General features: G+C 40.9%; 1 protein-coding gene across 2 annotated transcripts in view; it reads right to left on the bottom strand.

Annotated features, from left to right (window-relative positions):
* The window catches only part of LOC119862506 (cell migration inducing hyaluronidase 1), a 148,825-nt gene that overhangs the window by 18,468 nt on the left and 108,114 nt on the right, over positions 1–22,243 (bottom strand). For both annotated transcript variants that reach the window (XM_038419329.2, XM_038419328.2), the window contains exons 14-24: positions 15,968–16,173; positions 14,209–14,278; positions 13,224–13,352; positions 11,725–11,810; positions 8,288–8,419; positions 6,170–6,205; positions 5,907–6,062; positions 4,074–4,254; positions 1,993–2,208; positions 1,079–1,290; positions 463–648 (exon numbers count right to left, since the gene is read on the bottom strand). In XM_038419329.2, the coding sequence (XP_038275257.1) occupies positions 463–648; positions 1,079–1,290; positions 1,993–2,208; positions 4,074–4,254; positions 5,907–6,062; positions 6,170–6,205; positions 8,288–8,419; positions 11,725–11,810; positions 13,224–13,352; positions 14,209–14,278; positions 15,968–16,173 (1,610 nt within the window). The remainder of the gene's footprint in view (positions 1–462; positions 649–1,078; positions 1,291–1,992; positions 2,209–4,073; positions 4,255–5,906; positions 6,063–6,169; positions 6,206–8,287; positions 8,420–11,724; positions 11,811–13,223; positions 13,353–14,208; positions 14,279–15,967; positions 16,174–22,243) is intronic.

A 22,243-nucleotide genomic window follows, 5' to 3' on the forward strand; every position in this document is an offset into this window, starting at 1 on the left:
CTCTCTCTCTCTCTCTCTCTCTCTCTCTCCAAAAAGCAGCCTCAAATTTCCCATAAGAAAGAGTCCTATCTCCCAAGGGGTAAATTTGCCCTGTTCAAATCCATTAGGCAGCTATGCATCAAATATTTTGATGCTCATAAATGATCATGGTTTAAGATTCCTCAATCAAATTTTTGAAATGAGAAGGGGTTTATGCTTGTTTAGTGCAACTTCATTGCTATGAACTGGGTCCTCTTTCTGCTTTTCCTTTTACTCTGCTGTGCATTCATTTGGCACTGGGAGCCATCGGAGGCAAGTGGCTGTGACTGGGAGCACACGAATGAGTGGCAGCCACCATGAGTCAGAAGGAAACGAAAAGTTGATCACGTCTCAAGGAATCTGTTTGTTGGTCTGGGCCAAACCACTTTCTGGTTCAGATGGCTCTCTCATATCTGTCTAGTTGACCAAGGGCTATTTCCTTACCCAGTGTCCTCATCCCAGTAATAGTATCCTTTGTTAGGATATCTGTACTCCAATTTGTCCATCTGCAAAGTCCTATAGAAGGTCCCAGTTTTGTATGTTTTCTTCAAGAGACGATTGTGGATGTCTGAGAGAATGGAAAATGTTGTCCCTTTAGGATAACACAACCCTAGCTGGATCCAGTCATTCCTAAAATAGCAAAGAGCCACATTATAACAAATAATAGACACATGACTATGACTTTCCTGGGCATGTCATCAGCCGAGTTAAATAGTTCACTCTGAAATGTAACAATTTTTTCCTGGCTGGTCAACATAATTTAGCCTTTAAGAGAACATCTATGTGCCACTTAAGCAATATGGGCTACACTCATCCCTGATCTAACACCATTGGCATCTATTCACCAAGCATTAATTTGATCCTAGTCATCTAAAAAAAATATATCCGGGGGGACATAAGTAATCATGACAAATTAAAAGATGGGGCAGTTCAGAGTGGTCTTCAACCCTGAAAGAATGCCTCATGACTAATTCAGTAACATCACTCTTTAACCATTTACAGCTAACTTACTGGGTTGGGATGCTACTTTCATGGGGTAGGGTTTGGAGGGATCACTCACTTGTTGAAGTTGATGAGCCATATAGCTAGTTCCTCAGGTGCCGTCTTGTCCCAATGGATGGTATAACCTTTCTGCAGTGTTATAACTGGCTGATACTGCTGGTAAGGAGAGCTTTTGCTTAAAGCCCCCTCCAGGTAGAGAGGATGAGTGTGGTAGTCATTTTTGATTATTTTCATTTTCAGGGTGGCTGACTTGTAGGCCTGGATGTATATCTAGATTAGGGAAATGGTCACAGTCGGTTTAATAAGATAGATGGCTACAAATTGGCTTTAAGTATGTTACTCTGAGAACACTTGCAGTACCTAAAACAAAAGCTAAAAAAAAGTCACTGCACATAGAGAGTGAAGGACTGGTTCTAGGCAGTGGTACCAGGTGCTTTTGTGGAAGGAATAATAGTTTTGTGGTTAAGTAACAGGAATGGAAGTTAGGAGATCCAGATTCTATCTGGCCTCTACAAGAGACTTCCTATGAGACTGTGGGTAAGTCACCTAACTCAGCTATGACACAATTTCCTCCATAAAAATGGGGAAAACAACACTTGCCTACCTTAGAGTCAGTCTGTGAAACTTAATTTATGAATGCTTCTGACATGCTTGGAGACCTTTGGATAGAAGTTGCTACAGAAGTGCAGTGTTCTTTTCATTGTTTCATATTCATGGCCTAAATTTTTTAAGTGCCTCTGAAAATGTGCCATAATATTGACAGGCAAACTCATCTCTGTGTGCAAAACCATTCAGGCAGATGCACTGCCAAATGCTATGACACCCCGAGTGTCCTATAAAAGTGCATATTTCTGAGTTCAAGATGACGTTAAGCCCTACGGTACTGAGAAATTTAAAATAGGTATAAACCGATCACCTTCTACTCCTGTACTTCCAATACAATGCCAGTGGAGTAGTGTAAATTCTTTGTACCTGTGCATAGTGCCCACTGCAGATGGCACCTCTCCAGTCTGGCACATCAATACAGTCTGGGTGTTTGATCAACCAGTTATCTTCCTTTATAAGGTATGAGCCGGGATATTCTGACACAGAGCCATCCACATCATGAAAAACTGATGTTTTATCACCATCCATATTCAGGTCATTGAACCAGGGTCCAGGTTCTCCAAAAAACACTCTTGAGGTAATCTAAACAGAACAGTGACATATTTACATACCAGAGGAGCAATTCACTGCTTAGCATTTTAAGTGAAGGACAATTCTGTGGTTGTTGGAATGGCTCGAATTGTTTGATTTAAACTAGCACTGAAAAATAGTTTGGACAAGAAGCTGCATTTAGATTTGCTAGTCACTGCAGGGATGGGGAAACTTAATTGTACATTAGGGCCAATGTTTTAAAAAATGGCCATTGATTTTGGGTGCCTCAGTTTGTGTGTCCTCAACTTGAGGCATCTTAGATCTGGTTTTCAGAAGCTCTGAGCACCCACAACTCTAGTTGAAGTCAATGGAGCTTCTAGGTGCTCAGCACCTGTGGAAGGAAATCAGGCTCTGAGTAAATCAGGCTGGCTCCCCAAAAAGGAGCACCCAAAATCCGTGGCCACTTTTGACAGTGTTGGCCTTGTCAGCTAGCAGGAATGTCAGTGACATTTGCTAGAATATTTGAGTTGCCCCTCCCTTGTCTACATACTGCATGCATGGTCAGTGCTTGAGGCTAAAGCAGAGCTAAATCATGCACAGCAAAAGTCTTAAGGTCATAAGCCCTTTCCTGTTGACCAGGAATGGAAAAGGTAGAGGACAAAACCACCAGCATACTCCTGGCCTCCATCCTAGGGTGTGCAGTTCACGTTTTGGAGGGAGGTTCAGGGGAGTTTTTATTTTATCTGACCCAGTTCATGTGTTCCTATTACTTCTTCATTTTTTAAAATTTGTATGTTACATAAAGTTGCACTTACACTGGGAACAATCAGCGGCCTCCCTGGGGACGTAGCTGCTTAAGTGACTTCTGACTGGTGGTTCTTATCCAAGTTAAATAAATTCAATGTCACAAACCAGCCTGATGCAATGTGGCTGAGGCTGGGATGGACACTTTGGGGGATTATTTTTCTCCCTACCAGACAGTTGGCCAAGGATTTTTAATCAACTTCTCTCATGAAATTTTAGCATATCTGGTATTTAGTAAACATGAGGCAATCAAAATTATTCGTTCAATACACAGATGTCTGTAAACAGGGTTGCAAGGCTTGTTAAGTGGGTTACACAGCTGCTAGGTATATTTCATCAGGAAGAGGGACACTCTCAGGAGCAGCAGGCATATATTTGTAAAAGCAGATGCAAAAATACCTGTCACTCTCTTTCTCACCAGGGTTAGTTCTAACTAAATTACTTGGTTTGGTACAAACAAGCACTCAAAAGTTCACATGCTTATTCAAAGCAGATCAGAAGCTTTTTGGCTCAATTCTGCTCTGATTTACATTTGGGGAACTGATGTCAATGGAATTACCAGATGTAAATAAGAACAGAATTCAACCTTGATTCTGCTCACAGGCATGTTCCTTAGTATTTCTTCCTTCTGATTGAGCTGGAACTTTTATAAGAACAGCCTTTCTATGCTGGCATTTCAACATCTTACCCCAGCTGGAACCAAAGGAGCCTTAGTTTCCTTTCACCTATACTGGTTTTATTCTATTAACTTCAGTAGAATTACTCCTTGTACATGGGAATGGAATCAGGCCTATGGTAGTGCAGAGGCTCACAGAAATAGAAATGCTATTTATTTATATGTTAAACAAACTTTTGGGGAAATAGGTCTGGTTCTGGTTTGCTCCGAGTCTGTGAGAAAGTTGGGCTTGTTTATTTTTTTATCCAAACCAGTTTTCTTATCCCTAATTTACACCTAATTTGCTAAAAACGTGGCAATCACTGGGATTAGGCTGTTAGGCTTACAATTCTGATGTTGGTTTTTCCCAATGGCCATTTCCCTGAATCATATTTTTCACCATCACACTCAAGTCCAAAACCAAATGACCAGGAGCCCATTTTAAGGAATAACTCACGGGAACGTCTTCAAATAGAAGATCTGTGACATTGTTATTGGGGCAGCTCTGCCAGGCATTGTTGAGCCGGAATGCCAGGGCACTTGTGTGGCGACCATCCAGTGCAGCAAACTTGCGAAATGTACAGTTTTGGACATTGACTGGCCCATCATAGAACTGAATCCCTCGAATTGGAAAATTCCTAAAAATAGTTGAAAAATAGAGAGAGAGGGAGATTTGGTCAGAATGAGTTACCATAGACATCAGTCTGTATCTTGGATAATGGATAGCTACATGATGTTTGCTTCAGAGTAGCAGCCGTGTTAGTCTGTATTCGCAAAAAGAAGAGGAGGACTTGTGGCACCTTAGAGACTAACAAATTTATTTGAGCATAAGCTTTCATGACCTACAGCATCCGATGAAGTGAGCTGTAGCTCACGAAAGCTTATGCTCAAATACATTTGTTAGTCTCTAAGGTGCCACAAGTCCTCCTTTTCATGATGCTTGCTGTGTAGCTGACATTATTTTGCCCAGCCAGCAGGATAACTGAGTTAGTGCTGCTTTTGTTTTAGCCTGCGCAACCCTTCAGTTCTTATGAGTTCAGTCAAGGTCTCTCGTGTCTAAGCAGATCACCTTTATCTGTACTCCTAAAGGCAGGGAACATTGGATAATGCCTAAAAAGAAAAAAAAAATCATGCTGCAGCCACAAACAAGTTCTGCAGCAGCAGCAAAACCTGAAAGCAATCAGATCTGCACTCCTCATTCTGAATCACTGCAGGGCTGAAATCCCAGGGCAGCTTTCATAGGAGCATGGAGATAAGCAGTCTGGCACAAATAAAATAAAAACTGGCTTTTAAAGAAGCAAAACACTGTTGCACTGCCTAGGATACAGTTTTAAGGTAGCTGGCACACTCGAGAGCACATTAACCCAGAGATCATTTAGATACCAGTGGAAAGGTAGAGAAGACGCATGCTTTTTCACATTCTGATTTGAGTGACTGACGTTTTAACCCTTTAACAGGCTTGGATAAAACATGCCAAAGATTGCTCATAATAAACAAGACCACAATCCCTTACTCACATGAGTGGTCCTTCCTCACACAAGAATATCCCATTCAAGTGAGTGCTCCTTGCCTTTGGGAGCTCTTACACACAACTTCCACTGAAGACAAAGGACTGTAGAACGGGGTACTAAAAACATCATTTCACTGTTGGTATAGGACTACTGTTCCTCCATTGACAAGCAGAATTGGGGAATGCCAAGCAGAAAGAGACGGCATTCAAGCTCTTTGTGCACTGGAGGCTTCTCTTGGGGTAGTTACGTTTTTAAAAACAAGAAAATATCCTTGCATTTGCAAAACCAACTCAGAGCACTAAGATCACGCACAAAGTCACCCACAAAATTCACAGGCAGCTTGTAAAACATTTAACAAGGGCACAAAGATCATGCGAACCCAGCAGCAATTCTGCTTGGTCCAAAGCCCAGGCAGGGGTCCTGAATGATTTCCTTGGTGACTGGCAGCTGATACGGGTGGAGATTGCTGCATTGCCCGATCCTTGCTGACTACATGTACACAGCTGAAAAGCTTGCCCAGTTAGCAAACTCTTCCTCTACTTTAGCTATCCCCCCAGCCCAGTTCACGAAGCAGGTATTGATGCTGTCCTGGTAGCCTGCAAGCACATGCCTGCCAGCAGTAGCTGCACAATGAGGACCTTGGGAATAAGAGACATGAAACAAAATCCTCTGTGTATAATTTCTTCAGTTTAAATTACACCAAATAGTGCTGAAAAAATATGTAAACTGAAACAAACAGAAGGGATAGGAACTGATCACTTGTGCAGGGCAAAACTTACTGGCCTATGGGGAGAGTCCTTCCACTGTGATCCAGGCCTCCGGGCCCCCAAATGTGGTTGTCCATGGTCTCTGTCCCCACGTTTTTACTCTCACCGACAAACAGGCTGTTCTTTATTTCTTGCTTTGAACCATCGTCATGTGGGAAAGTTCCGCCGCTAGGAGAGACAAGACTGTATGTTAAAGGGGTTGCTTATGGCAAACTCTGTCTTGGAATCATAGGCCAAAGTCGGAGGATGGCAAACTAGGAATGAATAATGCTTACCTTGCCAAGGTCAGGCCAATGCCATTGTCAGCAAACCTGCAATGAGAGAAAAGAGTGGGGAGATGCTTCACAAGCAACAATACAGAGCCTTTGTTTTCCCAAAGGTAGGCAATGCCAAATTGAGATATTAAAATCCTTACTGGTTTGGATACGGAGGAGGAGGGCTGGGGTTAATTAACAAAATTAAGCTCCCTTATGTTAAGTGGGAGAGTGGGGCCAACTAAAAGTTTTAGTTCATATTCCAGTTTGTGAAAAAAAGTTTTCTAGCATGGCTCATAAGGTGTATAGCTCAAGTGTAGTGGTAGTTTGATAGATCCTTAACTGGGATTATATCCTACCACTGTAGGGGGAAGGATTTACTTATTGGATAGTGATCAGTCTTTCCCCCCCACCCCCCATCTCTGTCTACCATGACCCTTTCAAAGTTATTTAAGGAGGTCCTGTTTGTGTGTCTCAAATTATTTTCTGTTATTTAATAATCCTCTGCCTTACACACATTTCCCCCCCACGTAGCTCTGTGTTTATTACTCAGGTCATATAGCCTTTCTATGAAGTAGCTTAAAAAGGGGTAGAAGGTTCTGACTTCTGTTTCATTAGTGATCAGATCCAGATTAGAGAGCGACCTGAATCAAAACTTTGGATCAAAATGCTACTGAGCTTTGGTGAGATTCAAACTCCGAATCTGGACCTGGATCTTAATTTTACAAATGGTTCATATTTTTATAACGGGCCAAACCAGAATGCCAGTTCTAAACACTCCCAAATTTTGAGGATGTTAGAATCCAGATGCAGAGATTAATGCTATAGTTTGAGCCCATCTCTACTGTATACTGACACAAGCACCACAGTTACAACTTGGTGCTAGAATTTAAACTGTCATGCACAAGACGAAAATCAATGTAAAGCTATGAACAGAACAAAAGCAATCTCCTTGATTGAGTCAGTAGGTGGTAATATATTACATGCTATCTACTTTTTATTTATTATTCTTACAGCTCCATGAAATGTACATTGTAGTTTATGTACTGCATGCCACATTAACATTTGTTTTGTTAATGTAATGCATAGGTCTTACTGTAGCAACAGAAATGAAAATTAACTCTGATTATGGCAATAAAAACAAGTTACAGTTTTAAGACTGCAGCCTCAGATGCACTCAAAAGGACACTGCCAAAACCTGATAAGATGGAGAAACTTGTGCAGTATTTAGAAACTATAGTATCTCAGTAATGAATGCAAAATGTCGAAACAACATGCAACTAATCTGAAAAGATAGGAATGTTAAACATTTCTGGCTAACACAGTCCATAAAAACAAATAAGAAGTCTTGATATTATATTTCTGTCCATTCTGACCTACTTTCATTCTTGCTAGTCTCACTGAGTCACTAAGGCCAGTTTGCAGCCAGTGGTCACTTCAAAAGGCTTGGATTATTCTAAGGTAAGGCAGTTTTTGCAGGCAACTGGATACCACATACGGGCAGACAATTGTACTAGTGTAGTGCACGGTACCCTGTAAACTAGCTTTTTACTTTTTTTCCTTGGTTAATTGAGGTTGCTATCAAGGTACTGGATCAGAAGCGGAAATTGAAGAAGACTATCCCAAGTTCCCAAGTGCAAAGAGAGTCTGTTCTGAATAGCACAGGAAGCTGCTTTCAAAGGGCATACAATGTGCATTTTCCCAATTCCTCTCCCTTCCTCCTGTGATGCATAGTTTTGTGTCTGCTTCCTTGGTATTGGCTTATTCAGCACAACATTGAACCACATAAAACTGAACCATGACCTAAGCTTAGCCGTGGAGGCTGGTTAAACTTATGGGGTTTTTTTGTTTATTTTAAGCTCTTCATTTTTCATGTAGAATGGTTTATGAGAGTCAATTTTTGCTGCTGCTTTGAAAATCTGTACAAAGTCACACTCAGAAACAATTCAACAGACTCTTTGCCTTGGGCAAAACAGGTTTTGTTTGTGTAAAATAATGCCTGTGTTTTCTTAATGTTTCATTTTTATTTTAAATCACAACCATATGCAAGGTGCAAAGCGATATAAATAGTCTAACCACAACTATGCTTGCCATAAACAAGGAGTTGAACTTCTAGGGTTGAAATAAGGCAAAACTCACTGGCAGCCATCCAGCCATACATCTCCACCCCTCAGCCAGGCCCCATGATCCTGGTTCTTGTACGCAATAAAGCGCTCAATTATCGCAGGTTCCCTAGGCTTCAAAGGGTCAGCGTCTTTGTGTGGACTATATCTGTAAACACAAGAAGAGCAGAAACTGTTGTCAGTGGAAGGCAGTCTACCCCAGTGAGATTCGACTGCTGTATTGACTTGTTAAACATTTGGTGGGATTATTTCTGCTAAACACAAGAATTGCCAGGCTGGATCAGACCTATGGACCATCCAGTCCCTGTAGCCTTTCTCTGACACTGGCCCATACCAGCTACCAGGAATGTGCAAGAAATGCTCCAATAGTCAGTCGTGAAATAACCTTGTCCCAGGAAAAGTTTCTTCCTTTAGTTAAATGTTACTTTATGTCCTGAAGCATGACATTGTATCCTTTCTAAAGTTCTTGGGGTTATTTAAAATCCTCCCTACTATAACTCTGAAGATTCTTATTAGCCATACAAGTGTCCAATTCTTTTCTTTTAATCCTGCTCAACTCTTGGCCACATGGATATATTGTGGCAGTGAGTTCCGCAGGCTAACTGCACATTGTGTGGAAGCATTCTGAGAAGACCATGATGACATCTTTGCTGCCCCTACCATGTGTCACCCAGGCCACTAATAATGAGATTTATTAGCTCACAAGCTCTCACATATGATGAAATGATGGCCTGGTGAGCATGGAGGAAAAAGGCAGAGATAAATGGAAACAGCAGTAAAGCATTTCCACAGTTGCTGTCTGTCAGCCTGCACTTGGGTGACAGCATCTGTGCAAGCCCGGATAGAAAGATGTTAAGTTGGGTGACAAGGTGGGTCAGGTAATATCTTTTACTGTACCAACTTCTGTGTAGCTGGAAAGCTCATCTCTCTCAACAACAGAAGTTGGTCCAATAAGAGATATTACCTCATCCACCTTGTCTTTCTAATATCCTGGGACTGACATGGCAACAACTACACTGCATGTTGGGCTGTCATTTATTCCTGCTCTTCGGCGGCAACTATCCTTATCATTACTAAGTGTCTTCTGTCAAATACAATGCAGTTCAGAAAAACCTGACAGATTAGCATCCTCGTCGGTGCCAGCAATGGGCAGCACCAAGATCAAAATTCATGGGTCAGAAATGGGGAGCGAGGCCAGGCTGTCAAGTCATTAACAGATATTCAACAGCATTTTGTTTCACTTAATAAGCCATCACATCAACCTAAATTGAGCATAATGATCATAAGATTCCAGCAAATGAACATCACTTCACCAGCTTCATCATTATGAAGTCACTTAGTATTCATGATGAAAGCACAGATCCCGGTGAACTCATGAGACGCTAACAAACATTCACTTTGGGATGGATTCGGTCTCATTTACACCAGTGTATGTCATAAAAACATATGCCATTGCCATACTGGGTCAGACCAAAGGTGCATCCAGCCCAGTATCCTGTCTACCAACAGTGGCCAATGCCAGGTGCCCCAGAGGGAGTGAACCTAACAGGTAATGATCAAGTGATCTCTCTCCTGCCATCCATCTCCAACCTCTGACAGACAGAGGGTAGGGACACCATTCCTTACTCATCCTGGCAAATAGCTATTAATGGACTTAAACCTCCATGAATTTATCCAGTTCTCTTTTAAACCCTGTTATAGTCCTAGCCTTCACAACCTCCTCAGGCAAGGAGTTCCACAGGTTGACTGTGCGCTGAATGAAGAACTTCCTTTTATTTGTTTTAAACCTGCTACCCATTAATTTCATTTGCTGGCCCCTAGTTCCTATATTATAGGAACAAGTAAATAACTTTTCCTTATTCACTTTCTCCACACCACTCATGATTTTATATACCTCTATCATATCCCCCCTTAGTCTCCTCTTTTCCAAGCTGAAAAGTCCTAGCCTCTTTAATCTCTCCTCATATGGGACCCATTCCAAACCTCTAATCATTTTAGTTGCCCTTTTCTGAACCTTTTCTAATGCCAGCATCTTTCTTGAGATGAGGGGACCACATCTGTACGCAGTATTCAAGATGTGGGCGTACCATGGATTTATGCAAGGACAATAAGATATTCTCCGTCTTATTCTCTATCCCTTTCTTAATGATTCCTAACATCCTATTTGCTTTTTTGAGTGCTGCTGCACACTGCTTGGACGTCTTCAGAGAACTATCCACGATGATTCCAAGTTCTTTCTCCTGATTAGTTGTAGCTAAATTAGCCCCCCATCATATTTTATGTATAGTTGGGGTTATTTTTTCCCAAAGTGCATTACTTTACATTTATCCACATGAAATTTCATTTGCCATTTTGTTGCCCAATCACTTAGTTTTGTGAGATCTTTTTGAAGTTCTTCACTGTCTGCTTTGGTCTTAACTATCTTGAGCAGTTCAATATCATCTGCAAACTTTGCCATCTCACTGTTTACCCCTTTCTCCAGATCATTTATGAATAAGTTGAATAGGATTGGTCCTAGGACTGACCCCTAGGGAACACCACTAGTTACCCCTCTCCATTCTGAAAATTTACCATTTTTTCCTACCCTTTGAAATAACTTTCTTGGAATTGAGAGTTAGCATGGATTTATACTTCTCTAACCAAAAGCAGAATATGAAGTTAATGGAGTTATTCTCAATTTACAACAGTTCTACACAGCACAGAATCTGCCCCAGGAAGTCTGACAGTCATTCAGCAACACTCTTTAATTGCCCCGCTTTTAGGGCTCATTCCACCCTTTAAATTGGAAGGCACAAACTGTGCATATATGCCACAGCCAGTTTTCCAAGGCACATATTCTGGTATATGAAGAGGCAACATCAAACTCTCTGCTGTAGATGCTACTGCAGCAATGGAGGGGGTTCTTCTGTCGCTATAGTAAATCCACCTCTCTGAGAGGCAGTAGTTAGGTAGGCCAAGAATTATTCTGTAGACCTAGCACTGTCTACACTGGGGTTTAGGTCAGCTTTTCTCTCTCTCTCTCTATCCCTCCTCCTCGATTTTTTCACATCCCTGAGCAACATAACTCGGATAACTTAACTTTCTAGTGTAGAACAGTCCTCAGTAGAATTCTGAGGTATTGTCAGGGGTTTTAAAACAATCACCCTAATGGGTTAAGTGTACACTCCTCACCAGTTGTCTTGTAAAATCAACTACTGTGGTTGTACCTGGCTGTGTAGGAAGTACCAAACCCATCAATGAGATTCATGGAGAGTGTCAGACTGCAATGGTACAGGTAGGCCACACCCCATCAATGGCAAGGAGAAAATGGAGCCTTTTGCTCATTAAGAACTTTATACAACATCTACTGACAACAATGAAGACATTCCCATTGACTTCAGGGGGAACAGGATCCAGCTCTCAAACTGCGTTATCCACATAACTTTCCAAATCAAACCATGGACAGTGCATTACCTCCCAGAAATCAGTGTCAGGAAAGGTCTTTTGTCCTTAGCAGATGCTGGTGTGGTTTTCACTCCATTATCAATGATCATGCCAGCCTGAGGAGGAAAAGAAACTTTGTGATGTACTTATACACTTTAAAATTATGACATAGTTTAAAGTTTCTGAGCCAAATTTTCAGCTGTTGTAAAACACCAGGGTTTTTTTTAAGTCAAAGGCATTATCCTGATTTACATCAGCTGAAGATCTAGCCTTCTATATTTAAAACACTACCTAGACCAACACCAATGAAAGATGGTGCAACATTTAAAGTACACAGCAAAGATTTCTGAGATGGACCAAAATTTTTGTTAAACTTGTCCTGATCATTTAAGCAAAACGTCACTCTCTTCAAAGTCACTAGCTCTCTCTGACTTGGGTACCAATCCAGGTGCCTTATGCTTTTGGAGAATCTTTAGCTAACAACATGGCTCTCCAGAAAAATATTTGTATTTCTTTAGAATTGTTACCACTCCAGTTGAAGATGAATTGAAATACCAGCCCCTTGCTAAGTAAAAATCCATTCCCACTGATACTCAAGAAACCTGGCTGTGAAATCCTGCCCAGAAGTGCTGCCCCTAGAAAATGTGCATCTGAGAATTGTGTCATAGTATCAGCCACTCGTGTCCTATAATGCATCATTTCAGCATGGACGACTTTCAAGGTTACTATTTCTGCAAGTGGCATGAGAAACAGGAGGACTGTCCACTCTACCACCTTCTGTCTGCAGCCCCTTAAAAAGCCCCTTGTGTTTTCCAGCACCTGTTCAACTCATCTCACTAGCCAATTACATATGTGCTGCAATCTAAAGACATTAACTAATAGATGAAGGCTCAGGAGCTCAGTGTACAGTTTCCCAGGGTAGTATGTTTGGGCTGAACAAGTAAACAGATTTAGGAACTGATTAGACTGGGCTTATATTATTTTATGTACCAGATGCTATTTGATCAATGACTAACATAGGCAGCAGTGATCTATCATCAGGCAAGCTGCCAAAAGATGCAGCTAGCGGCACAATTTTAGAAGAGTGAAAGCAGACAGATGACCTGTAGAAAGGAGTGAAAGTAAGACCCTCTTATCTCCAATGTCCCATGAGAAATTTTAGCCTTTAGCTCAAGAATAGTAAAGTGAATCCAATGTAAACATTGCATCCGATGAAGTGAGCTGTAGCTCACGAAAGCTTATGCTCAAATAAATTTGTTAGTCTCTAAGGTGCCACAAGTACTCCTTTTCTTTTTGCGAATACAGACTAACACGGCTGCTACTCTGAAACCAATGTAAACAGAATCTGTAATTCTATTATACCAGCAAACAAGCCACTTTGTTTGTAAATACAAATGCTGAAAATTAGTTTGCAATTGCTTGTAGTGAATCAGAAATCATAGCACTTAATAGCTTGCAGACTCAGAAAACTGGAGAAATCAAGTAGTGTTTTTAGACATGAAGATAGTTTTCATTGCGTGCAGACTCACTCGGTAGTTGGAATGTGCCCGATTATTGTAGAATTTTCCCATTGGAATGTGCTCAGTGTAGCCTGGAGAATACTTTCCTTCTGAGGGGCCTGTAGGCACATGGTGAAAAACAAACCAAAATCCTGTTTCCTGCAAAAGGGAATACACAGCGTGAGCCTTCACTTGAACTTTACAGATTTACATTAGTACGGGGGCTTACCAGGAAATAACGCAAGGTGAAAGCCAGCAGATTTCAGGACACATAACAATAGGTGGTATTGCTCTGTATCTATATGCAAAAGACAGCCCCCCCGACACACAAATATGAAAGCAGTTAGGGCCAGCATTTTCAGGGCTCCTCAAGTTAGCCTCCAACATCCATACTGAGGCATCTAAATGTAAACTGGCCTGATTTTCAGATGTGCTGAGCACCCACAAACCCTACTTATGTCAATGAGAGCTTCAGGTGCTCAGCACCTCTGAAAAATCAGACCACCTATTTAGGTGCCCAAAATTGATATAGCTGCCTACATTTAAGCCTGGAGATTTGGAAACTTTGGGCCAAATACTTTAGTTTGTTTATTTTGTAATTGAAAAAAATAAAGACAATTGAGCTGAGTTAGAATTTCTGTAGATTTGCCATTAGTATGGATTTAAAAGTCACAGCCCTACATACCATTCATGTACTGGCTTAGGACTGAGCCTGTCCGCATTGTGGTCAATCGGAGCTTTGCCATTGACCTAATGGGAGTAGGCGGGTTGGGTCTTAATTTATACTGGCTCTGGTTTGGGAATTTTGTTAAAAGTAATCTAGATCTGCAAGCCCGAACTACAGCTAATGACCAGAAGTGGGGAGGTGAAGACGAGGGAGATTGCATTAGAAGCACTAGCTGCATCAATATATGGCTTTCAGAAATGTCTGAGCAGTGGAAACAGCGAGAACCAAAAGTTGCAGGGCTACTACAGTTGCTCTGAATTTTCCCAAAGAAGAAACCTTTGTACTCACTTCGGATCCTGCAGCTGCACAGTTTATAAGGTTGTTATGCGGATTGGCCATCCAGAAGGTGGATACAGCACTGCAGATCGGGAACAAAGACGACCATGAAAATGACACCCGAAGCGTACACAAAGGAGTTAGCATTCCAGTGCATACAGTACAGGCAGGTCAGATCACAGAGAAGATAAGCTACTGCCCTACAGGGTGTAGCAACTGGGGTTTCTTTTTCTCTCATCATATCACAGCTGTTACCATCATCTGCGGATGCAGCAAAATGGTCTTATCTTTAAAGACCTCAGGAATTAAATGAAGAATTTCTACTGAAATCCCAAACCTGGTGTGAAGCTGTTAGCTGTCAATTATATTTCATGATAAGGTGAGTGTGTCATAGACAAGAAAAGCCCTACAATGGGGCTCCAGGTTCCCTGGAGACTGGTTTAGCCAGGGATTTGACAAAGTGTTTCTATGGGCTTTTCATAGCAACCCCCTAGCATCTGCTCTTTCCACATGCTACTGTGCTTCACTATCATCCCCCATGGGCATCTCAGTCCATGGCCAGATTCTCATATCCATCCTCAGACTGAATATTCCCACTGAAATCAATAGGACTATTCACAGAGTAAGGGTACAAGGCAACATGGGTAAAAATGGACAGAATCTGGCCCTATAATTTTATTTTAAAAATTCAATAAGAAGCTGGAAAAAAAAAAAGTTAGCCCTCTGATGTCAGAAGGCTTACAACTTGCTGTTAACTAGTCGTAGTTACCAGTGAAACCCTAGCTCCAGACTGTGTGCATTGATTGTGAGGGGTTCATATTTCTCCTATACTTCACCTAAGTCTGTCTTTACAGAGTAATGCGATAAACTGCAAAAAGAACTCTTGCTCAAATCCTTTTCATTTCAACCACTACCGAGATCCATCCCATAAATCTGCCCCTGTTGAGGTTTTGTGGATCTGAAAAGGCATATTAGAGGATTGGATCTTGCAAGATGGGAGATATGGTTGCTTAGCACCTTCTAGGAGGCACTCAGCAGTTTGCCAGGCTGGACTTAGAGTTTGCCTCAAATAGAAACAGGCTTTCAGAACTTTCATGCACTCACTTATATAGTGATTAGTAGTCGGGACTCTATGCTTAGGCAATCTTTGATATTCCATAGCCATGTTCAAAGGTCTTGCTGAACTACATTGAATTCAACTCTTTGGTTTGAGTTTACTCCCTCTACAGTATATGCCAAGTGGATGCAAAATACAACTGTTGGGACAGATTCTGCCACCCTTCTTCACGTTGAGTAGTACTCTTACTCCACAAGGAATTCCGTTGTAATCAATGGGACTAGTTGCAGAATAAAGTACAACTCAATATGAATAAAGGTGGCAGAGTCTGTCCCATTCTGAATTTAATAGCATTTTATACTCACATAATAGTGGTATAAATGAGACACAAGGCAATGCAGTGTCAGGGCCATTTGTCTTCATATTGCACTTTGAAAGGGATGCATGCAATAATATCTGCGATAACAAGCACTTAAGTTGACCTTACACTAAAAATACTAAGCAAAATTATACCCTGCATGTGTAAATGTATAAATAACATGGAAACATCCTGCAGAGACAGCCACCCTATCTTTTTGAGCACATGGCCCATATTCCTGAAAGCAGAGTACTTAACTGTATACACCCAATCTTGTGTTTCATGGATATATAAAAAAAAAAAGTCAAATCCTACAAGGCAAGGGAAAAAACAAACGAAAAAGATTTCCCACTTACTTGCAATCCTGCCTGGGTTTGGGGATGTACCCTGGGTATGCCCCTTCTGTAATCATCTTGCACATTTTACTGTCTCGGTCAGATGGCAGGAGAGTGCTAGGTTTAACGAGCAGTCCAAGGCAGTGATCAAATGTGTTGCGTTCCTCTGGCCCATCCTCAGTAAAGAAGCAATGGCCCAGGGTGTTGTAGCCCACAACGTCCTTAATCTGCATGTACAAAAATGGAACTACATTCAGATTTAGTTTTCTAGCCACTTAGAGATAATAATAAATAATAATAATAATGCTATTCATTATTATTATTATTTTACTGTGGAGCCTCAGTCAGAGGCCAGGACCCTATTGTAACTGGAGCTGTACAAACACATAGCATAAAGACGGTCCTTGCCCCAATGAATTTACATACTAAGTAATAGTGTAAGCTTTTAAGATTTAATTAGAATTTGCCATTTCATATGAAACGCTAATCACTCTCCGCTGTAATCTGCATGTCGAGCAAGTGATAATATTATAATAAAAGACAAAAGACGAAGAGACAGGAAATGGGGGGGGGGGGAAATCAGATGTTTAAGCCGCATCTGGCTTATTCATCTTTGTGCAATTACACAAACAGCAAGGTTGATGGACTAAAATGTATCCCTGAAGTGAAAAAAAATATTTTTCTAGGCTATCAGAGATGCTGCTAGTTGTTTACTGGACAGGCTGGGTTGTTTTAGGTCTGACCTGACCCTTTTTCCAATTGATGACAAGAGCTTTACTTGAAGTTGAAACAAACCAGCTGGTGTTAATCAGTGTAGCTCCACTGAAAACCCTGCAGTTCACATGTAGTTCACATTGCAGCCCTGTTGTCTCTAACAGAGCTATGCTGATTTACCGCAGTTGAAGATCTGAGGTAAAATTTTCAGAAGCAACTAAATGACTTAGGAGCCTAAAACCAGGGGTGGGTGGAAAACAACATTTCCATTTCATGGAAAATGTTGAGATTTCAGAAATGGTTTTTGTTCTGATGTGGAACAAACTTGAGACCTTTCAAAGTTCTTTGTGAACAGTGCGAGAGAGCAAGAGATTTCTAGAACACTCAACAACCAGGTGATTAGAAAACTCCCGTAGGATGTGGCAGACCCAAGGTCAAATCCCTGCTCTCAATCTCCGGCCCAATGAATACTCATTTGTCTACACAAAGTGGAGCAGCTCAAACAGGAGACACTGAAATGAACTCTGGAGAGTGGAATGGGAGACCCAGGCTCAAGTATCTGCTCTGCCAGATTCAGAGCAGGTACTTGAACCTGGTTCTCCCACATCTCAGGTGAGTACCTTAACCCCTGGGCTACTGATTATTCTGGGGTTGCTATCTCTAGCCAGTTACTCCACCCTGGATGTGAGAAACCTTCCTGATGAGGTTTGTGTGGAAACCAAGACATTTCAACTAAAAAGTTCAGTTTAGACAAAACAGTTTTTCCAGTAGGAAGAAGTTTTGTTAAAAACTTTGCAACCAGCTCTAGCTAAGACCCATTTTCAGAACTGATTTAGGCTCTTGGAAGTCCAAGTTCCATTGACTTTAAATCAGACTTGGGCTCCTAAATACCTATGTCACTTTTGATAATGGATGTAGGCATTTTCGAAGTATTCTCTGGTCTTTATCTCAGAGGTTTCAGCCAAGGGGATTCAATTTCCAAGGCTGAACTTGAAATGGTTAAATATATACACTCAGACAGAATACTGCCAGATCTATTACACACTGCCATCTGCAAACACATGTATTATGCATAGGCCATGGTCCAGTGTAAATATTCAGGCCTCTGAACACAAATCATCACAGTAAATTAAACTGTTAAAATGACATGCGGTGCAATACATTCTATTAAATTACTTCTCCGAAATTTGCTGCTAACTCTCTCGATTCAATTAGATAGCCATGCAAGTCTAACACCATCAGTATTTCAGTGTAAAATGAGTGTGCTGCGCTATTTTAATAATCCTGTCTTGAAAAGCATGAAATTTGCAGGCCTTGCAATTAGAAACACCGATTGGATACTAGAACATCTCTTGAAGATGGTTCATTTTCCTGAAGAGCATCACCATATCTTTACCTCAGCGAGGCCTTTAGTCACAGGGATGCCAAAACTGCAACTGACCAGCTGTGTAAATCTATTATTTTTCCTGAACACACTGGCAGTACTTTAGAGATACATATATGTTGTTTCTGGAGTGTTTAGCTGCTGAAAGCTGACAAGTGACATCTCAAACAATTCCTCAGCTACCTGCTACACCAATTCATTACACCAGTGAACTCTGGAACTAGATCTGTATTGGTGTAATACATCAGGACTGAAAAGTGAAAAATTGACATATTTACTTAGAACATGGCTAGGGAACAAATCCCTGATAGGTTCAGTACCATTGTAGAAAATATCTGCCAGTAATGTAAGAGGGAAGCCAATATATTGGCATAGGTTGGAATGCTGTACTGTATCATCTTCTTTGGCAGATATCCTAATATAGGATTGTGGCTCTGGGGCCAGATCCTCAGCTGGTGTAAGTCAGAATAGCTCCACTGAAGTCAAAGTAGCTACACCGATTTACACCAGCTGATTTACTTTCCACCCTTTATTTAATTATTTTTCCTATTTCTGGCCCCTGGGATTACACAGACTGGAAACTGACAAATGTGGAACTGTTTCGTTTTCAGATTCTCATGCACTAGCACAGTGCTGAAAAGTTTGGGAACTGCTGGACAAGGTTTATTTGTTAAAAAAATGCATTAGGGGAAAAAAAATTAAATTTCACAAAAACATTACAATTAGTCTATACGCTTATTTTAACTGTAAAATATGGCTAGATTTGACAGTGCCCTTTTAAATAAAGCAATTGCCATGTAGCACAGTTGGATTACTGAGAGCAGATATCACTATAGTAGTTAGATAACACTGCTGCTTATCCCCAGCAGCACAGCTCTCTCGAGTTCTGGCAGACAGTTTATCAGCCTTCATTTAATGTCCATCCTTGATAACAGCTTCCATTTCAGCCTACACATTATGGGCCAGTTCAGGGGCTCTGACCAGGGTGTAAGTAGCAGCAGAATTTGATCAATGGGGTTGCAGTGGTATAATGGAGAGGGAAAGTTGGCTAGCGTATTGTAGCAATCATGGACATTTTCAATTACATAATTACGGCAACAAGGCCATTTTAACCAGTTTGGTTTGAGAAGGGCCATCTATGCCCTTAAAGTGAACATATGCTTGTGGGCAAGCATAGAACATGTCTGGTTTGAGCCAGCCACAGCTATTTATTTATTGTCCAGAGACAGGCTTTCAGCATCAGTGTGTAAATGCACAAGAAGATGACTCTGTCACAAGGAGCAAACAGTGACATCTGTTTATTTTTTACTTCTAATATTTTATAGCATTGACATTTCTGAGCTTGCTGCCAAGGGTGCTAAAAGCAAAATAATTTGTGACACTAGTAACCTGAGAGCCCAGTGAGGAGTCTGCATGAGAATCTCTAAGCTGCTTTAACAATTACTTAACTGTTACAAAATACCCAAGTGCCTCCCCCCTCATTCACCAAAGCATTAAGCAAGCCCTTAACTATAGGCCTCTGAGTTGTCCCATTGAAACCAATGGAAATACTGGAAATCAGTAGGACCACTCACATACCTAAAGATAAGCATCTGATCAAGTGCTTTGCTGGTTTGAGGCCTAATATTCCAGCAAATTTTGTGTGTGTGTCTACTAAGAGGCTAGTTCACCCAAAGATCACCAAGGCAACTGGTCTCCTGGCAGGTTATGCCTTGGATCTATCTGCTCACAGAGGAATTGAATGATATGTGAGGAGAACTTAGCTAACTTAAATAAATGGTGCCCAGATACTACAATGAAGACCATCTTAGAAGTATATGTAACAGCAACAGTACTTTCCTCATTGGAGATTTGGCTGTGTTTTTGTGACTTCACGTAGTATCTCAAGGGGGAAAGGAAAATAGATTTCATAGCAGAAGAGCGCATGCTGCAGGATCAGCTGAGCAGGAATTGCTCGGGGTATACATCCAATTATAGGTAATAAGATTTCAATTAAAATGCATTCAATGAACTACATCTGTGTAGTTTACCAAACTTTTAGAAATCCTCTTTTTGATGCAATGGGTCCAAACAGCTAGACTGCACAGCATGGAATTTATTTCACTGGGCATTTCATTTCAACAGAGGGCAACAAACATGCAGCTGAAATCAAATGTGCAAAATCAATTTTTTGGTGGTAATGAGTGTAGATTAGTAAATTATACATTTTTAAAAGTAAAACAATAAACAGATTAAATTATCAATGTAGGGGTTTTTTATCATTATAGTTGCATTTCTCTTTTAGTGGAGGTTTCTTTTAAATAACTTGCCATGGAACAAATTCCAAGGCCCCTCAAAGAATTGCATTTGTTGAGTCACACCACCAGAATTAAACAGTTTTCTTCAAATCACATCAGCCTGTCTGCATTTCATCATTGCTGTCTTGGCAGGAAAAGCCTGAGAACAGGGATCCTTACAGTATTTCCTAGTCACAATGACATGGTTTTCATTTGGAAAAGGCACAAGGGACTGAAAATTTCCAAATATCCAGTATAAATCCACCCAGCTGACCCGTGAAATGCCACTCTCTGGGTATTTGGTTTGGCAGTAAGAGCAAGCATCAATCAATAGAGACACAGGGTTTAAAATTAGAATCAGAGCTGAGGTTTTAGTCAGCCCTGTGCTAATCAACAGCTGTGCAACCGCCACATAGCTAGAGGATGTGTTTATGGTGCCATTATTAGGAACCTTCTCATTACTTGACAAAAAGACTCCTGGCAATTCTCTTCTTCCAGGCTGTGTGTTTTACATTCTTAGCTACACTGAGCTGCTACATGGATGGCTTTAAATTGGAAAGCAGTCATACATCTCCGGATGCCTAATACAATTTAGATAAGGTAAAGTAGAACAGATTTTTCAGAAACCAAGTTGATAGCAGATTTTAGGATCCCATTGAAAACAAAATAAGGGATGAAAAATGTTGAGCTTGAACACTGCAAGCTCTTACAATGGTTCAATGAAAAGTCAGTGCAGGTGTTTTTAAAATACCAGTGATATACTGGGAGAATTCCTAGTGCTCAATTACCATCATTTGACACAGCCAGTGGCGTGGCATGCTGGTGGTCTCATATTAAAACACTGATCTCTTATGCACAGGTTGAGATCTTGGCTGGTTACAGACCTGTTAAAAACACTTTTGTATGTTGGCTCCAATTCTTTTTCACACGTGGTGCCAACACAGGAAAAATGTGGGATTGCCAAGGAACTAACAGGCATGTTGAGGCCACTGTTTTGGATTGATGTTTGGGAAAAGTTGAGAAGTCAGTCCTGATGTTTGTTACATGCTTTTAAAAGCTTTGCTTTCAAAACACATTTCTGAACCTTTTCTGAATGTGGGCCAAGGTTTCTCTTTCTCACATTCACAAAAGGAATGTATATGGTGGTTAGTTATATGGTTTCAGTACTAACATCCAAATTGGATATCTCGGCCCAAGGCCAAAAAGTACACAACCACTTGGGTGGAGTGGACATGGGGTCCTAGGTCTAATTTCTAACGTGCACGGCTTGCAAAATATTCTTAAAAACAACAGAACGTTAAAGTTGATGAACACACTAAAGGCAAATGCGATCAACAGAACCTGCTTCTATTTGAGAAGGCACTAAGATGACTAACAGTGCTCCATGACATAGCCATCAGAGCTAGCATAATATGTGCATTTGCTGATCTAAGCCTTTCTGAATTAAACTCAGCTCCAGTCCATGTACTGTTCATGCCCCAGGAAAGCAGCACCGATGGAGTCTTATGAAAATGTGAGAATGTTTTTCATTGTGTTCTTTATTCTGAAGTAGAGTGAGTGCCCAGGGGTGCAGGGAGTTCGCTGCTGTCACTATGATCACTACATGTGCTCTCCGGTGCTGTAACTTACCTGATAAATAGCTGTTGTACTATAGGAAACCTACAGGATTACCTTAGTGTTCTGACAAACAGTTCTGTTAAATCAGAGGTCTCTGACTGCTTGTGTTGTGAATGGGAATTTCAAACAAAAATCCTTATTAGCAAATTAAAGTAACCTTAGCTCTGGTGATTACCTTCTTTAGCAGTAAACTATTTGTTTATAGATAGATTCAACAACCCATTATAGATGAGATTGTCTGCAGGAATCTCTGAATACAATGGCATTGTGAAAGCTCTGTCAGCTCTGAGTCACGTATAAAATTTG

The sequence above is a fragment of the Dermochelys coriacea genome, chromosome 10 (genome assembly GCF_009764565.3).
Source record: "Dermochelys coriacea isolate rDerCor1 chromosome 10, rDerCor1.pri.v4, whole genome shotgun sequence".
Classification (NCBI taxonomy): Eukaryota; Metazoa; Chordata; order Testudines; family Dermochelyidae; genus Dermochelys; species Dermochelys coriacea.